General features: G+C 44.9%; 1 protein-coding gene across 2 annotated transcripts in view; it reads left to right on the plus strand.

Moving 5' to 3' along the window:
- The window catches only part of dock11 (dedicator of cytokinesis 11), a 50,520-nt gene that overhangs the window by 5,726 nt on the left and 29,104 nt on the right, over positions 1 to 15,690 (plus strand). For both annotated transcript variants that reach the window (XM_076724531.1, XM_076724532.1), the window contains exons 2-17: positions 386 to 502; positions 1,838 to 1,927; positions 2,846 to 2,928; positions 3,577 to 3,643; positions 5,319 to 5,414; positions 5,852 to 5,986; positions 6,639 to 6,822; positions 7,781 to 7,860; positions 8,559 to 8,642; positions 8,909 to 9,049; positions 10,153 to 10,431; positions 13,501 to 13,623; positions 13,736 to 13,818; positions 14,385 to 14,507; positions 14,684 to 14,760; positions 15,411 to 15,595. In XM_076724531.1, coding sequence (XP_076580646.1) covers positions 386 to 502; positions 1,838 to 1,927; positions 2,846 to 2,928; positions 3,577 to 3,643; positions 5,319 to 5,414; positions 5,852 to 5,986; positions 6,639 to 6,822; positions 7,781 to 7,860; positions 8,559 to 8,642; positions 8,909 to 9,049; positions 10,153 to 10,431; positions 13,501 to 13,623; positions 13,736 to 13,818; positions 14,385 to 14,507; positions 14,684 to 14,760; positions 15,411 to 15,595 — 1,947 coding nt within the window. The remainder of the gene's footprint in view (positions 1 to 385; positions 503 to 1,837; positions 1,928 to 2,845; positions 2,929 to 3,576; positions 3,644 to 5,318; positions 5,415 to 5,851; positions 5,987 to 6,638; positions 6,823 to 7,780; positions 7,861 to 8,558; positions 8,643 to 8,908; positions 9,050 to 10,152; positions 10,432 to 13,500; positions 13,624 to 13,735; positions 13,819 to 14,384; positions 14,508 to 14,683; positions 14,761 to 15,410; positions 15,596 to 15,690) is intronic.

The raw sequence follows: 15,690 nt of genomic DNA on the forward strand, positions 1-15,690 counted from the left end.
TCAAGCACATGAGCAACCATTAAGTCAGATATCATAATTTGTTCACTTCGCTGCTGCTTTGTCTCACCTTTCTTACCAATGTGTTTGTTGTCAGTCACTCCCTTTCATCATCTGTTGCTTTTTTTTTTTTTTCATCCACCCACAACTCTCTGAGAAACAGTTTTCCTGCACCATGACAGTCCTCTGAACTTTGTGGTTGTCTCTCTGATCTCTTTTGGCTCTGCCTTTGCATGGGTGGTGAAAACTTCTGGGGGCGAGTTTATGCTAACTGCTTTCAAATAGCAAATGCAGGAAAGACAGTCAAGAACATGAGATCAAAAAAAAAAACACAGTGTGTTGATTTGAAGCTGCATGTGTTTGTGCTCTGTCCTTCTTCCTCTATCAGGAGCAGCCGAAGATCATTGAGCCACTGGACTATGAGGCTGTGGTGTTTCAGAGAAAGGCCCAGATCCACAGTGACCCCCACCGAGACCTGCTGCTCTGCCCTGTCGATGATGTCTCGGTGAGTCCCTTCATCCTGTCCCGCTGCGTCCTCTGGGCCACAGCTCTGCAGTTTACCCAGCAGTCTGCTGTGTCCTAGCGGCATTTTGTAGGAGTGTACAGCTCAATCAGGTAATAATAATAATAACGATGATGTATCAGCTGGCCAAATTTATCAGCTGGGCTGTACTGTATAGGGCCAGAGCAACCCCACGACATGAAACAGAAACAATAAAGCCCAACATGATCATCCCTCAAATGACAAATTCAGTTTCCAAGAACATGGATCTTGTTTTGACCATCAGTTTTATTGGTTCTAATGACATTGTACCCAGCAAAGTAAGCTCTAGGATAGCTGTGTCACAGCTAAAAATAGGTCGGATGGGGAAAGAAACATAAGTAGTCCAATGATCAGACGGTTTCTGAGTAAACCACCAGGTGAGCCAAACTCATTTTGAAGAGAAAATGAAGAGTGAACGGTTTTCAGACTGACCCCTGGGTTCAGCTTCGATGCATTGTTGCAGAGTTCAGGTGTGCTCCCTTTGGATTATTAGATTATCTGGTTAAACTGTTGGCTTGCTTGCAACTTGTCTGATTGTCTGACACTTTGTGGTTCTTGCACTGTACCAGATCACAGCAGTTAGTTTGGCGAGAAGCGTACAAAAATAACCCTCAAGTTCTGTGTAAAAAAAACAGCACTGTCTGTTTTTTCCTGTAAACTTGTAAAATGTATGTGCTGCGTATTTGGACTATGAATCAATCTTCTTTCATGCTTGTCCAGCATCAGTAGATCCATCTGCAGCCTGTGAATTGGAGGTCAACGACAAGATCTTATACTCAACACACCTGGGCTAAGAGCTCCACAGCAAACGGCCAAATCAGCCGCTTTTCTCTTGTAAAACTGTCGGAGTCCAATGAGAACGAAGCTGTAAAATATCATCTTCTAAAGGAAGGTTTCCCATCATTAATCACTGTTCATCCCCAGCATACCAGACTCAGTTATTTACGGGTCAGTCTGAGGGCCAGTCAAATCCAACCCAGCCAGGTACTTCTGCTCTGTATATATTGGTGCTGCTTCAAGCACATGTGGTTTTGTTTAGAGGCACGTCTGACTCTGTGTCTGTGTCTGTGTTTTTTTTGTTTTTTTTATGCATCCTGAGACGGTCTTTTGACACTCATTTGATCCTTTGTATCTGTGCCTTCTGTTGTCTCTCAGTCACTTTCTCTTTGCCTGTTGTTGGTGGTTTCCTGCTGTGCTATTACAACATGTTTGATGACAAGATAAAGAAGTGTCATTACCAACATTTCATGTACATGTTTGTCTTTGGCTCATGTGTGTCTCACTGTGTGTGTGCAGGAGTCCCAGATCTCCCGGCAGAGGAGGACTGTTGTTCTCTCGGTGCCTCAGAATGCTGAGCGGGAGGCCAGGAGTCTGTTTGCCAAAGAGGTATTGCATCCCAGCAGTCTGTTGTGTATCAGCACGTGTATGACTTGGCCTCACTCGGTGTCAGACGGCACATTTGCAGCAATGGCGTCCTTTCTAAAAATAAAAAAGGTGGTTTTGGAGAGAAAGAAATTGAAGCTAATTTTTCACAATTGACTTTAACTCTTCCAAATCATCTTACTTTTACTTCATTTAGTTAATTAGAACCTGCTCAATGAAAAGCAGACATTAAATGCACTGAGTAAAACTCTAAAGTCAACTCTTAAACATAAAAGATGATTTCTTGCTGACTTCACACCAGAGCTCGTGCCATTCAGCCTAAAGTGGTCACTTGAAGCTCATAAAGAAACACTGAATGCACAGGCCAGTGGCAAACACAGGCTGCACTGATGATATATTGTATTTGCAATGAAAAACAGACTCTTCTGGCATGATGTTGGATACGCTCTGCTGCTCTGCCAGGCTCCGAATCTGTGTTCCTCAGCCAGCTCTCATGACTGTGATATAGCAGCGAATCAACTGTCACAGGGACTGTTAAAACAGACCCAGGCTCTTACTCAGCATCTATTGAACAAAGATCCTTTCAGCTGACTTAAATGAGAATTTCTGCTTGCAGTTTCGCACTGAATAAAAAAGTAATATGTGCAATGAAAACCATCTTGAGTGATAGCAAATAGAAGTCATGGTTGGGGTAAGGCACTCCAGCCACTTTGCAGACTCTTTTGAGTTCGTAAGTGGGGGATGTCGAGCTGGAATTTTCTCCCCAGAAAGGGGAACCGAGTGCTCCGTCCTCCTCCGTGAGTCACAGTCAGAGGAAAGAACTGTGTGCTTGCTTATGGTCACTTTGTGAGTATGGCATGCTTGTTGTATTTGAATGTGTGCGCTGCCCCTAATCCAGCTCCGTGTTGCCCTGTTTGACAGTGCATCAAGATGTACAACACCGACTGGCATGTAATCAACTACAAATATGAGGCTTACTCTGGTGACTTCCGCATGTTGCCAAGGTAAGGAACATGAGGAAAAAAGAACTTGGATGGATATAAATTAGAAATGCAGTTTGGGACATGTAGAAAATTTAGAGGTCAGGGATCTGTGGAAAACAACATCAGAGTTCTTCACTGCCAAACATGTAATATGTACAAGAGATTTACTCTGCTCACATGGGTCTGCGTGATGACGACATGCAGCAAATCACTTTTCCTGTGTATTAATGCAGCTCCGATGCTTCGGCAGAAATGAGGAAATGCTGCATCCAAGTTGAACGAACTGCACAGAGTTCAGCCAGATTTTCCTTTACAGCACAACAGGTGCAGCCCAGATGTTTGGAATTCATATTTGAACGCTTCCTTCCTTATAATTTCTATCACTGCAACCTTCGCTAGAACAATGAATTGAAGTCAAAGGGACATATGCGTAAAAGCATTCTCCAAACACCGCGATAGCAGACAAGCTGGCACAAGATTTACTGACCAGCACACCATGAACTTAGTAAAGCAGACAACGAAAGATTTGTAGATCAGGCAGTGATTTGCTGCATGCTTTACAAAGAGTAAAGATGTAGAGACATAGCAGACCTCACCACAGGGGATTTACAGTCAGGAGGGGGCTGATTTATTGAAGACTGCTGACCCTCTCTCACTGTCTTTTCATAGCAAAGGCCTGAAGACAGACAAACTGCCGGCCCACGTGTTTGAGATCGATGAAGACGCCAAAGACGAGGTGAGTAGAGGGGCCTGAGCGCCGTTAGATCGCAGACATTGATCACTGCAGTGAGGATGAGTGGTCTGCTATTGACTCAGCGGGCCCTGTATGGACGACTTTTAGTGATGTGCTATAAACCCTGCTCGAAAATGAAAAAGATCCCTTTAATCTTTTTGAATCCTGGAGATAAGACACAATTCTGGCTCTCTGAACGTGGACCTGCACTCAGCTGGTAATTGTGCTGGAAGATTCCCTGTGACTTATGGCCTGTCAGTCCCTCAGTCCACCCGGCAGTGCGCGACCCCTCAGAGACTGAGCGCAGGGCAGCGAAACCAGCAGCCTCGTTCGTCCTATAAATAGCCCTCATCGATCCTCCCTCCCTCTGCTGTCCGGCCGGATGCAGATAAACTTAGACAGAGCAAGGATTTAATTGAAGGAGCATAAATGCTGCTGTGCTGCCAGGACGGGGAGGGCAGGGAGCAGATGGCTCTGTTACTTCTTGGAATGGCCCCTGCTGCTCTTACATTACCTCTGCGTGATCATATCTGGCTGTGATGGCAAATATTAAAGAACAAAGAGAGACATAGTACACTTATGATAAGGAAAACCGTCATTATATCTTCCCATTATATTTGCTTGTATAAATGTTTGCTTTTGTGTGTCCTTTATGTAACCTTTACACCCATCCACAGAGCAATAACAGTAAATCAATGATAATGCATTCAGGGAAATTAAGCATTAGGTGACAGTGCTAAGTACCCTACCATTGTTGATATCAGGGTGGGGTGAGGTGTGTGTGCATGATGGCTGCTGTTAACTGCTGTATGTCTGAGGCAAGTATGGACTTGAGCAACAGCCAGCCAATTAGATTATAGGACAAAGCTGGAGAGAAAGAAGGAGGCATGACGCTCAGAGGACAAAATGCCACATCAATGTGATTAGGCTCTTCTCAATAGTACTAAAACGCCTCTACACATCTCAACCCCCCTTTTTCACTCAATGTCATGATATGCTTGTCATGTTCCAGGCTTACATTAAGCTAATTAGGCCTCCTCCTTCTGTGAATCCCTCCAAGTGGCCGGATGCCGTACTCCCAAGAATGTGTGTGTGTTTACATGTGCGTATGAGAGTGCTCATTCCCTTGTGATGAGTGTTTGTGTTTTCTGTGGTGCTGATGAACAGTCCCATGATAGTTGAAGATGGAAGAGCTGCAATAACATGACTGGTTGAATTATGGCGGTCCAAGTAGAGAGAAAAAGGCAGCAGTGTTTGGAAAAAAGCAGTGAATCAGAGAAATAAAACTTCATGTCCTGATTGGTTCATGGCTGTTACATTCTAATGCCATGCCTCCTCACAGCCCGGCTGGACGGTGCCACTTTGCTGGATTTTGTGTAAATGCAGCCAAAGCACGCTTCATAGTTCATCCTGTCCCCTCTCTGCTGTGTGTGTAAGTCAAACTGCAGTTCTTTACAAATCCATGACAGAGCAGAGGAGAGACAGTGATGCAACCTGGTCACCATGTTTTTAAAGAGCCCCAACCTTACACTCTGCACGCTGATTGACATCCAGAAACAGCCCAACTGCAGCAAAATGAGCACAGTGAATATTGTGATGCTGAGTATGTAAGAGCCTGAATTAACCTGTGTCATAATGTGCAAACGTTTTGACTGATTTCTGTCTTTGTGCCTGTCAGGACTCAGCATCGCTGTGCTCCCAGAGGGGAGGCATCATGAAGCAGGGCTGGCTTCAGAAGGCCAATATCAACAGCAGCCTGTCTGTCTCCATGAGGGTGAGTCACCACCAGACGCCCCGTCTGTTGTTCACACAACATAACAGCAACACATGAAACAGCAACAGCAAAAACACAGGCTTCACAACAGAGCTAAAGACATGTGACAGCTCTGAGTCCTCCTCCATGGCTGATGCACAATTAAAACTACACTTTTCTCTGTCAGCTTCTGCATTGTCCCATTGTACTGTACTGCATAAAACTAAGAGTAAATGCAGTGAAAGCAGTGTTAGAAATGTAGGAACAAGGAGAGAGACAAACATAGATGATAAAAGAGTGATCACATGCTAATGCTAATGCTAATTTAAATCAGCAGAGCAGCTTAAGTTTAGACAGTGACATTGTGTTTAGCAGCCACGCCATGCTGCACTTCTCTGTTTTCGGTATGTGTTACATATGAAGCTCCCTGACTGGCTCTCCATTGCTGTGAATCACAGGTGTTCAAAAGGAGGTACTTCTACTTGTCTCAGCTCCCCGACGGCTCCTACATCCTCAACTCCTACAAGGATGAGAAGAACTGCAAAGACACCAAAGGATCCATCTACCTGGACTCCTGCATAGACGTTATTCAGGTCTGTACAGTAGCAGCGGCTGCATCTTTTATTTCAGTTTTTAAGCTTTAAGTATACTATGCTGTTTGTTTAGTTAAAACCCCAAACACACACAGTTTAAACACCAAAGTCCTTTTGGTGTTTTCCGCCTGTGCCCACTGAGTTTTCAGTTCTTGGCAAAGCTGTCACCCTCGTGAAAGTCAGTGTGTTTCCTAGTATCGCCGTGCTTCAGGGGATTTTAGCCGCTTTGATTGGATAGATTTACCACATTCCACTGACTTGGGCAGAAAAGTCCAGTTCCAGCAGATTATGAAGGGCTGTTGCTGTTGGCTCATGGCACAGGCTCGTACCTCATTCAGGTCTGCACTGACCCAGCGGGCTGCCAGGAAGCTTTCAGCTTGATGAACGCATTCAGAAGATGAATGGGAAGAGTGAGGAGACTCATTGCGGCACTTCAGTGCAGACTTTAATGCAGAATCCTGTGGAGTGTGGTGTGTTTGTCGTGTGCAGTATGTTGTGCACCGGAAACACAGCAGTGTAAGGACCATCACTCTTTAGTGAGGACCTTGTCAGTTTGAATCCATCTGAAGCATGATGCAAGCAAAAAGCTCCTTATAAACGTCACAAATAAAAATTCAAAGTATATAAAATCCAATCCCTCTTCCCCCCTCAGAGCCCTAAGATACGGCGTAATGGCTTTGAGCTGAAGATGCAAGACCGCTACAGCCACTTCCTGGCCGCTGACAGCGAAGCAGAGATGGAGGAGTGGGTAGCCACGCTGAAACAGGCTCTGCAGAGCAGCACTGAGGCCAGCCAGGACAGGAGGAACGGTGCAGAGACAATGGACTGTGCCCTGGGTGAGTTACACTGCACCTACATCTGAAAACATACTTGGTTTATACACATACTCATATCGTCTGTCAGTCAACCTATTATTTACAGTCTCGTGAAGAGCTGCTGTCATGGTCCATTTTGTGATGATAATAATAACAGCATGCTTGAACGTAATCTCTGAGCCTGTTTCAGTGGTGGCCTGGGTTCCAGTAATCCCTCTCCCTGGCAGTGGAGGTTGTCCAAAACTCCCCTGAATTCCAGTCTGATCCCTGTGTTATGACATGTTAATGGCTTCCATATTACAATGATACATAAGTAATAAATAGTCTTAACACTATACCTATAGTTGCTGCCAGTAGAGACGTAGAAGTTATGTGCTTGCACGTCAGCCGTAAATTTTTCTGAAAGATGTTCAGCTGTGCAGGTACCAGTAAATCAAAGCTCAGGAATCAGAGGACTGTTCTCAGCTGTTTTATTTGTTTGTTTCGATTTTTAGTCTCCCTCCCAAATCCTCTCAAGCGTGTGTTTCTTTGGGGGGCAGTTACGGTGAATTGTTGAACTCGTTGCTGTGGAAGAACGCCAGCAGTTTTATGCAGTTTGCGAATGTCTTGCCGGCATCTGTGGGTCTTTTTTCTTTTATAATCGCACACTCTCTGCAGAACGTCCCAGTGAAACCCAATAGGCCCCGCTTGCTAGCAAGTCTCCAAGATGCTGATGAGCGAGTGGGAGGCCGTCCAGAAAGATGGAGGGTTCGCTCAGTCCATCACCTGGGAGTCAGCAGAATAGTGAAGGGCCTCTTTTTAATTTGGCCAGTAGACTGTAGGATATTAGTCTAGCTTAGACGGCCACACGGGGAGCCATTAAGGAAGCATTGAATGAGCAGAGCTTTATTGGACCTGATTTGCAATATTGTGATTTGTTGTTGGACTTGTGCGTTGCGATTACCTTTATTCATGCAAGATCGCTGTCCTGTTCAATCAGATGACGACACTGCAAGCCAAGGTAAAGGTGAGAGCCTGCTGGAGAGCCTGGGCAGGAGCCTGCACCCTGAGCTTATGAAGGTATGAAGGATGGATTGGTTGTTGATTGATTTATTCAGACTGATTAGCAGAGTGTGGAGATATCCAAATCTCAAAAATTTGTCTGAGCCCCTGTCTGAGACCACATTCATACAGTCTTTTGTTTCTAAATGTCCAAAAGAGCCATAGAGGAGCAGCTCTTTTGTTTTGTCTGCTTTTTCTAAGCCTGTGAACAGCAGTGTCTGCTCCACAGAGGCCGTGCCGTTTTAATATGTCTGTAAACCCAGAGCTACACGCAGACTACAAAGCCCTCTGTGCTCTGTGCTGCTGTTTCACTCTGTTTGCTCTGGGCCACTCCAGAGCAGCTTTGCCCCCCCATGCAAAAGATCACTTGAGTTTGTCTCCAGGCTGGTCACAGTGAGAGCAGAAACAAGGGGAAGAGAGGTGGGGAAGGAGATGGATTAAGGCTCTTACTGTGACCTGAGGGTTTGATTTGTTTGTCTCCACTAGATGCTCTTCTTTCTCCTTCTGTCTGGGTCTTCTGTCTGTTTTGAAACCAGTTTCTATTGTCCTGTTTCTCCCAAATTCCCACGCTTTTCACTGTCTTACAGTCACATATGTATGTTTTTTCAATGGGCGAGAATAACAAAAAATAAGAATGATGAGAAACTACAAAATAAAATGACCTTCTTATTTCATTTACATTCTTCCACTGTGTGTGTGTGTGCGTGTGCGTGCAGTATGCCAGGGAGACAGACCAGCTCAATAAGATCAACAGAAATGAAGGCAGACAGAAGCTTTTCTCTCTGGATCCTGAGACACAGGTATGCTGTGGAAGATGCTGCTTTTAACACACGGCTGTCCTATGATTTATTTATTCCACAGATTGATTCACACTGTTTGATCTCTCCTCGGTTTTCCACCATTTGCACTGTTTCCTTTTCCTTTGTCCTCTTTCCCTGCATGCATCTCCTCGCTCATCCTGTCTCCTCTGGATCAATCACTCTCATCTTGTGGTTTTTCATCTCCTGCCTTCGTGCCTCCTGCTTCCCTCTCTCCTCCTCCTCCCCCCCTCCTGTCCGACATCCAGAGGCTGGACTTCTCAGGCATCGAGCCAGACGTGAAGCCGTTTGAGGAGCGTTTTGGCCGTCGAATCGTCGTCAGCTGCCATGACCTGACCTTCAGTCTCCAGGGCTGCGTTAGTGAGAAGGGCGATGGCGTCCTCACCAACGTATGTCATCGCCTTACTTCACCACAAAGAGTCTTTCTATATTCTGCTTATGTGACTCTATTTGTACCTCTACTACTTTCTATGCCTCTCCAAGCGCCACTAAACCTGTCATAGTCAAATACACGTCCAAATACTAATACAATAAATAAAAAAAAGTACAAAAAGTAAGGTAACCAGAGCCGCACAGCTTCCACCATCCTCACCCTCTGCAGTGCTGCCCCAGATAATATACCTTCATAATTCATGTTGGCCTGCCTGGAAGCAATGGAAGTAACCAGGCCAAAAGAGGATAACACAACTAGACACTGCTGCTGTCTCATATAGTTTAGGATAAAATCAAGTTTAGTAATAAAGTATATTAAGTATATTAAAGCAGTTCCACACACTGTTGTTGCTATATTATGTTATTTTATTAATGTAAGTGTGAAGAACCTGAGCTATAACCTTGAATAAATGAAGGTTATGCAAGAAGCCTGATGAATACGGAAATGTCTTCAGTGTGTTATCAGCAGAGTGCTCCTGGTAGCATGAGGCAGCAGTTTAGAGCGTGTGTGAGCACCGCCTTTGTCAGAGTGGATTGCTGTAGTCATAAAACATTGAGTTAGACCTCTTCGTGCTTGCTGGTGCATTAGAGGGGCTGGTAGGAGAAATGAACTGACTCATATTTGTGGTTTGGAAACGGCACGCACGCTCTTTCCCTCCCCTTCTTCCTCCCCTCTTTTCTTCCACAGTCTCTGATAGGTTTCATGTTTATTGGTTGGGAAGAGGCTTGTCCACGATGCAGGAGCAATTCATCCTGGCATAAGTGCACTTAGTCATTCAAAAAGTGTGGCTTCTGATATACAGAAAGCCAGTATCTTTATAATGCTGATTTAATATTTATTCTTGTCCCTGCAAATATGCAATGAGCATGCTGACTGGAGGTCGTCCGATGTATAGTCCTAAAGAAAACTGAGTAGTTCGGGTGAATTATAAATGGGATTAAGCTCAATAAATTTAGCGTGAAATGTGATCCGCAGAAAGTGAATTCGGGGACATTATAAACCCTGCCTGATGTATTCAAGTGTGAAAAACCCTTAAACCATCTCTCTGCTGAACCGCAGGTGGAACCATTTTTCATCAGCCTTGCTCTCTTTGACGTCTCCAAGAGCTGCAAGATCTCAGCCGACTTCCATGTTGACCTCAACCCGCCCTGTGTCAGGGAGATGCTGACCGACGCCTCGGGCCAGCTCTCTCCTTCGTCAGACTCAGAGGGCGGAGGAGGAGGAGGAGGAGTCAGGGAGGGAGGAGGGGGAGTCATGGTGAACGGAGACTCAGGGAAAGGGAACGGCCTGCCTGCTCTTCAGAGGGTGTCGGAGGCTCTGCTGCGCTTCCCTACGCAGGTAGACAGCTGCTTGTGAAAGAAAATATACCAAGAACAAGTAACACTGCTAGCAAATTTGATGGGATTATGGCTGATCAAAGCAAGATTATGAAAGGGTTGTAAAAAATGGTAGTCGTTTTGCTAATATGAACATTTGTGATTGAGCCAGTACATTCGCAATAATACTAGAGAAGTTTGCTGTGTTGTATTTCTGGTTCGTTTAGCTTCATGCTCTTCAATCACAAACAGAAGTCACATGGACTCTGCTGCTTGTTAGCCAGCGTTTTGGCAGCACTTTCACCCTGTTTATCTGATGTGGGTCTTACTAATGTGAAACTAATTCTTATTTATTTATTTATTTATTTTTGAGCCGCTCCTTTTTCTGGTGTTCATCGCAATTAGGCCACGAGAAGAACTGGGTGAAAATGAGATTGAGATTGTGCACCTTAAGTCACTTTATAACATACAAAATAGACAAAACTGTTACAGGTGAAGAACTACAGAAGAGAGGCCATTAATATACAGTGAACAGTGTATGCTAATGAATTAAAACACATCTATATAGTTGAAAGGGTTTCATTTACAGGAAGTCCCTCTGTGTGATGTGTCCTCAGAGGACCTTTCAGTTTCTGAGACAGGGCAAATAAAAGCATAAATACAAGAAACACAGTGAGGATTTTAAAATGATTCATCGCCGGTGGAACAGTATTCACACCCTGCATTTTCCGTGCCTTGTCAGGCTGTGGTTGGATGTTGTCCTCTGTCCTGCCTGCCTCCTTACTCAGCTCAGCGACAGACTGCTGAATTGTCCTTTATGTCTGTAACACCGCTCAGCATTCCCACGCTGGCTGCAGCTGGCCTGGGTGGGATAAGGGATAAGTCAAGCCCGCTGATGGTTTCCCTGCTGTCCTCTTATGTCAGAGGACTCTGCTGACACTGTGATGATGCGCGGTGCAGCTTTGTAGCCTAATCCGTGAATATAGTGTTTTTTTGGTATTGATTCCTCCCTTTCATCCAAAGTGCTGTGCTTTCAATTTTCATTCCATTGTAATACTTCCAGATGGCGAGTGTGTCTCCAGACGAAGCTTGGTCCATGTCCAGCCTTTAAAAACTTTGAAAGGGCCCACGTGAGACCTCCGTTTTAGCTCATTCAGCTAGCATTTGCAAGTGATTTCAGACTCCCTTTGGCTTGCCAGTTTCTGATTTTAGCTCCGTACTCGGTGATGTCAGCTTTATGCCTCGTCATATTTTCTTTGCTGTTTTAAGGCACGAGTTTATTTAGGAAAGAGTAATGCCCATGAGTGAGTGTTACTTTTGGCTTGGGTGAACTCCTGCAGGTGCTGTGAAATCAACACACACACACACACACACACACACACACACACACACACACACACACACACACATATTCCTTTCCTCTGGCTGCTTGGCCCATTAATGGGACTAACCCACTCAGCAAGACCGGCGCCTGTTGTAAATTAGCAGCAGTTAGGTTATAAAACCTTCTCAGATGCTCACTTTCCATTTCCATGACAAGACACATGACTGGGCGGTCACACAATAGATTGAAAACAAGCATCTTACAGGTGGGAAGATGAACAGAGGAGAGTCAGATTTGCCAGCACTCGGAGCAGAAACAGTATTTCCAACAGAGGACCAGTAGCCGGCCACATCGTTATACGCAGTTTGAAGGCCGAGGACAAAAAAATAAAACTGCTCCAAGCTTCCGTGTTTCTCATTTGTGGACTTAATGTTATGTTCTGCCAACCGACATCTGTGAAAGTTCTACACCAGCAGAACACACACACACACGTGCGCGGGTCATCTGGACACACACATACAAACACAGGCATACAAACAGAGCAGGCTCTACCTCTGTGATTAGTGTGTTATTATAGCTCAGCAGGCCACAGTTTAATTTAGGTGCATTGGGTGTGGTCCAAGGACAGAGCCTCCACTTCTCATATCACTCCACCGCATTAGCAGATTTCGGGGAGGCCACGGCCTCCGTTCCAGTCGATGACATGATTCACCACTTGAAGGCATTTGTCTGTTTGTTTGATATTAGGGACTTCCATTTTTCACCCGGCTACAAACCAGCAGTAGCAGCGGTGGTTAATGTTTGCAAAAAGGAGCCGTGACACAGCAGTTCTGGAAAGCCTAATGGCAAAATGTTGAATTTATATTTCCCCCACGTCGTGCAGAGTGCATGGCAGCGAGTTAGAAACGACAAATCATCGTGTCAGAGACGCAAAATCAGAAGCAGCTGCGTGTGGTTCTGTTAAAACTGTGAAGATGAGTGAATGAGGGCAGATGGGAGGGAACGGCATGCGTTCTGGCTTGGAGAGTGTCTGACTGGCACCGAACTTGTCTCCTCTGTGATGTGTATTATTAATGTGCAGTTTGTGATGTCTACAACTATGTTGATTGAAAGCTGCATTAGCCTCTTCGATGGTGCAACTACTTCCTTGGTAGTGTCACTAAGTTTCACTGCTTATGCTGAAACGTTTATGATTTCCAAAATGACTTCCTGCTGCTTCTGTCTAGTTTTTTTTGCTTCTGATCCGAAAAACCTCAGTTTTTTTGTTTTTTTTAAAGATTTGTACGTCCGTGTATTAAAATGAGCCGCACGGTTTTGTCCGAATGTAATTTCTGCCCACTTGACATTGTTTGTATGAACTGACACTCCGATCTTAAAGACAGCCCCATCTCACCGGACCAAAAATAGATGTGAGCCCCATGTGGTTTTCCTGTATAACTTTCAGCTACCAGCAGCCGCTTCCCCTGCACTTGCCTTGCAGAGAAGCAGTTGATGAAGACTGAGAGGACATTTGGAGTTTGAATTGCTGCTGATTGCCTATTTATTTAAGTACCCAGCAGTCTGGATGAAGTGGTTTTTCTTTAGTTTCATGTATCCATCACGTGATCATCCCTCACTCCACAATCCCAATGGAAATAAATTGTAGAAGGAGGCTTAACTCACAGTCTGCTAATACGCTTTACAGCCACAGATTTTGTTGTAGTATACTGTATCATCAGGTCCTACCCCGAGCAGCCTCCTCACTCCAGTTCTCCTTCTCTCCTCCAGGGTATCTTTTCAGTGACTAACCCCCATGCAGATATCTTCCTGGTGGCCCGTGTAGAGAAGGTGTTACAGAATGGCATCACGCACTGCGCCGAGCCGTATATCAAGACCTCCGACATCAACAAGGTTAACCTCATTCAGAGCCAAACGCATGATAAAAGCAGCAACGAGCTTTCTGCTGTAACTGCTCTTTTCTCGACCGTATTGATTTTGTGTTTTGTGTTGTCTGTTTCCGCAGACTGCTCAGAAGGTGCTCAAAGCTGCCAAGCAGACATGCCAACGCCTGGGCCAGTACAGGATGCCATTTGCCTGGGCTGCCAAGTAAGACAGGAATAATCTATGAGTCAAAATATTACCCTGTAATGAGTCTGTGTGGAGTCATCTTTGGAACGGCAAGAAAGATACCATCATGATAAGATCATGCATTGGATTTTAAAATCTAATCTAAAAACGATCTAATCTAGTCAGTTTATAATTTATTTATCTAAAAATCACGGCCTTCACCAGGTTTTCTAGTATTTTCTGTGCTTCAACATTTTATGCACATGACCACAGTGGTTGTGTGTTGGGCTCAGGTGACCTACACTGTCCCTGAATGCATCCTGTGCAGACACAGATGTAGGAGTGAAGCTGCTGCGTAGCTTTATAGACACCATGTTAGAATCAGCTCAGTCTGAGATGTGAGCAGGTCAGGGCTCATACAATACATATTCCAGTTAATGTAATCCAATAAATATTTAAACTTCCTCCAGTTGAAAATGGATATGGCTACATTACACTAGCATTAGGTGTTCAGCCTGGTATTTTCATTCAGCCCCAAATGGAAATATGGATATTTCACTGTTTGCATGAGGCTGTCGCTGTAGCTACGTGCAATATGTTTCCAGGCAGGTGTTCAAAGATGCTCAGGGAAGCCTGGACATGGATGGGAAGTTTTCTCCTCTCTACCGCCAGGACAGCAGCAAAATCTCCACTGACGACATCATCAAGCTGCTGGCCGACATCAGGAAGTGAGTCACCAGCACTCTTCTGCTATTTTAGCGAGTGCTTAGTTACTGTAGCTGAAAACACTCGTACCTTTTCACATTTAGGAAATCAATTCATAACACTTTGTAAATGTGGAACAGTCCTTTATTGAGCCCCGATTGCTCTTTGTTCTTATGCTGAATCTCTTTTCCCTCGTCAGACCGGAGAAGAGCAAGCTTCAGACCATCCCTGGGCAGCTAAATGTCACCATTGAGTGTGTCCCTCCTGACTTCTCAAGTATGTTGTCATTTCTAAACATTCCCCTTATCCTAACAAATCGAGTGCTGGCCTTGAAAACACACTAAGTGGATATGAAAGAGCTGTCGTGCATTCTTACTCTTTAAATGTAATATTTAGATTAAAACTTGCAGCAAAAAGCTTTGTGAGCTGGATTTACTGAAATTGGAACCACAATTTTCGCTGTGGATTCATTCATTATAATCTGCTCTACTAAGTTATGTGGGTCGGCTGGCAAAAAGAAAGAAGCCTGCCTCCTTGTGATATCGTGTGCACCTACAGTTCCACTGTTTTCACTGCTGCTGACCGTATATAAACTGTGGTATGTCAAAAGCTGAAGTAGAGTAAGCTTGAGTTTCTTTACCAAGATTACCATCGAACAATAGCAACAAGTGCAAAGGCCAAACCTGTGGTTCTCTCACATCACATGGAAGAATTTCTGTTCCTAGAGTGCAAACAATGCAGGCTGGCAGTGCATGAAAGTCAGTTTTGAATATGTGAGTTTGCACTGACGAGCGGTTTGGGTATTTCCAGTGTACTTAGCTCACAAATACACTGAATGACCCAGAGTTGACTGTTTGGGATGGGACCAGAAACAGGAACACTGCAGTGAAGCTTTGCTCCCCTAACTCCTGCACTCTGTCCTCCAGATACGGTGACTTCCTCCTACATTCCCGTCAAGCCCTTCGAGGACGCCTGCGAGCGGGTGTCGGTGGAGATCGAAGAGTTCCTCCCTGAGGAGGCCAAGTACAACTACCCCTTCACCACCTACAAGAACCAGCTCTACATCTACCCCCTGCAGCTCAAATACGACAACCAGAAGTCCTTCACCAAGGTGTGTGACACTGAGTGAAGCTGCATAAAGAGTGTAAAAAAGGATAAAACTCTTTTGAATGAAGCACATATGATGTGACTCAGTGAGTTCCCCTC

The sequence above is a fragment of the Chaetodon auriga genome, chromosome 24 (assembly GCF_051107435.1).
Source record: "Chaetodon auriga isolate fChaAug3 chromosome 24, fChaAug3.hap1, whole genome shotgun sequence".
NCBI lineage: Eukaryota > Metazoa > Chordata > Actinopteri > Chaetodontiformes > Chaetodontidae > Chaetodon > Chaetodon auriga.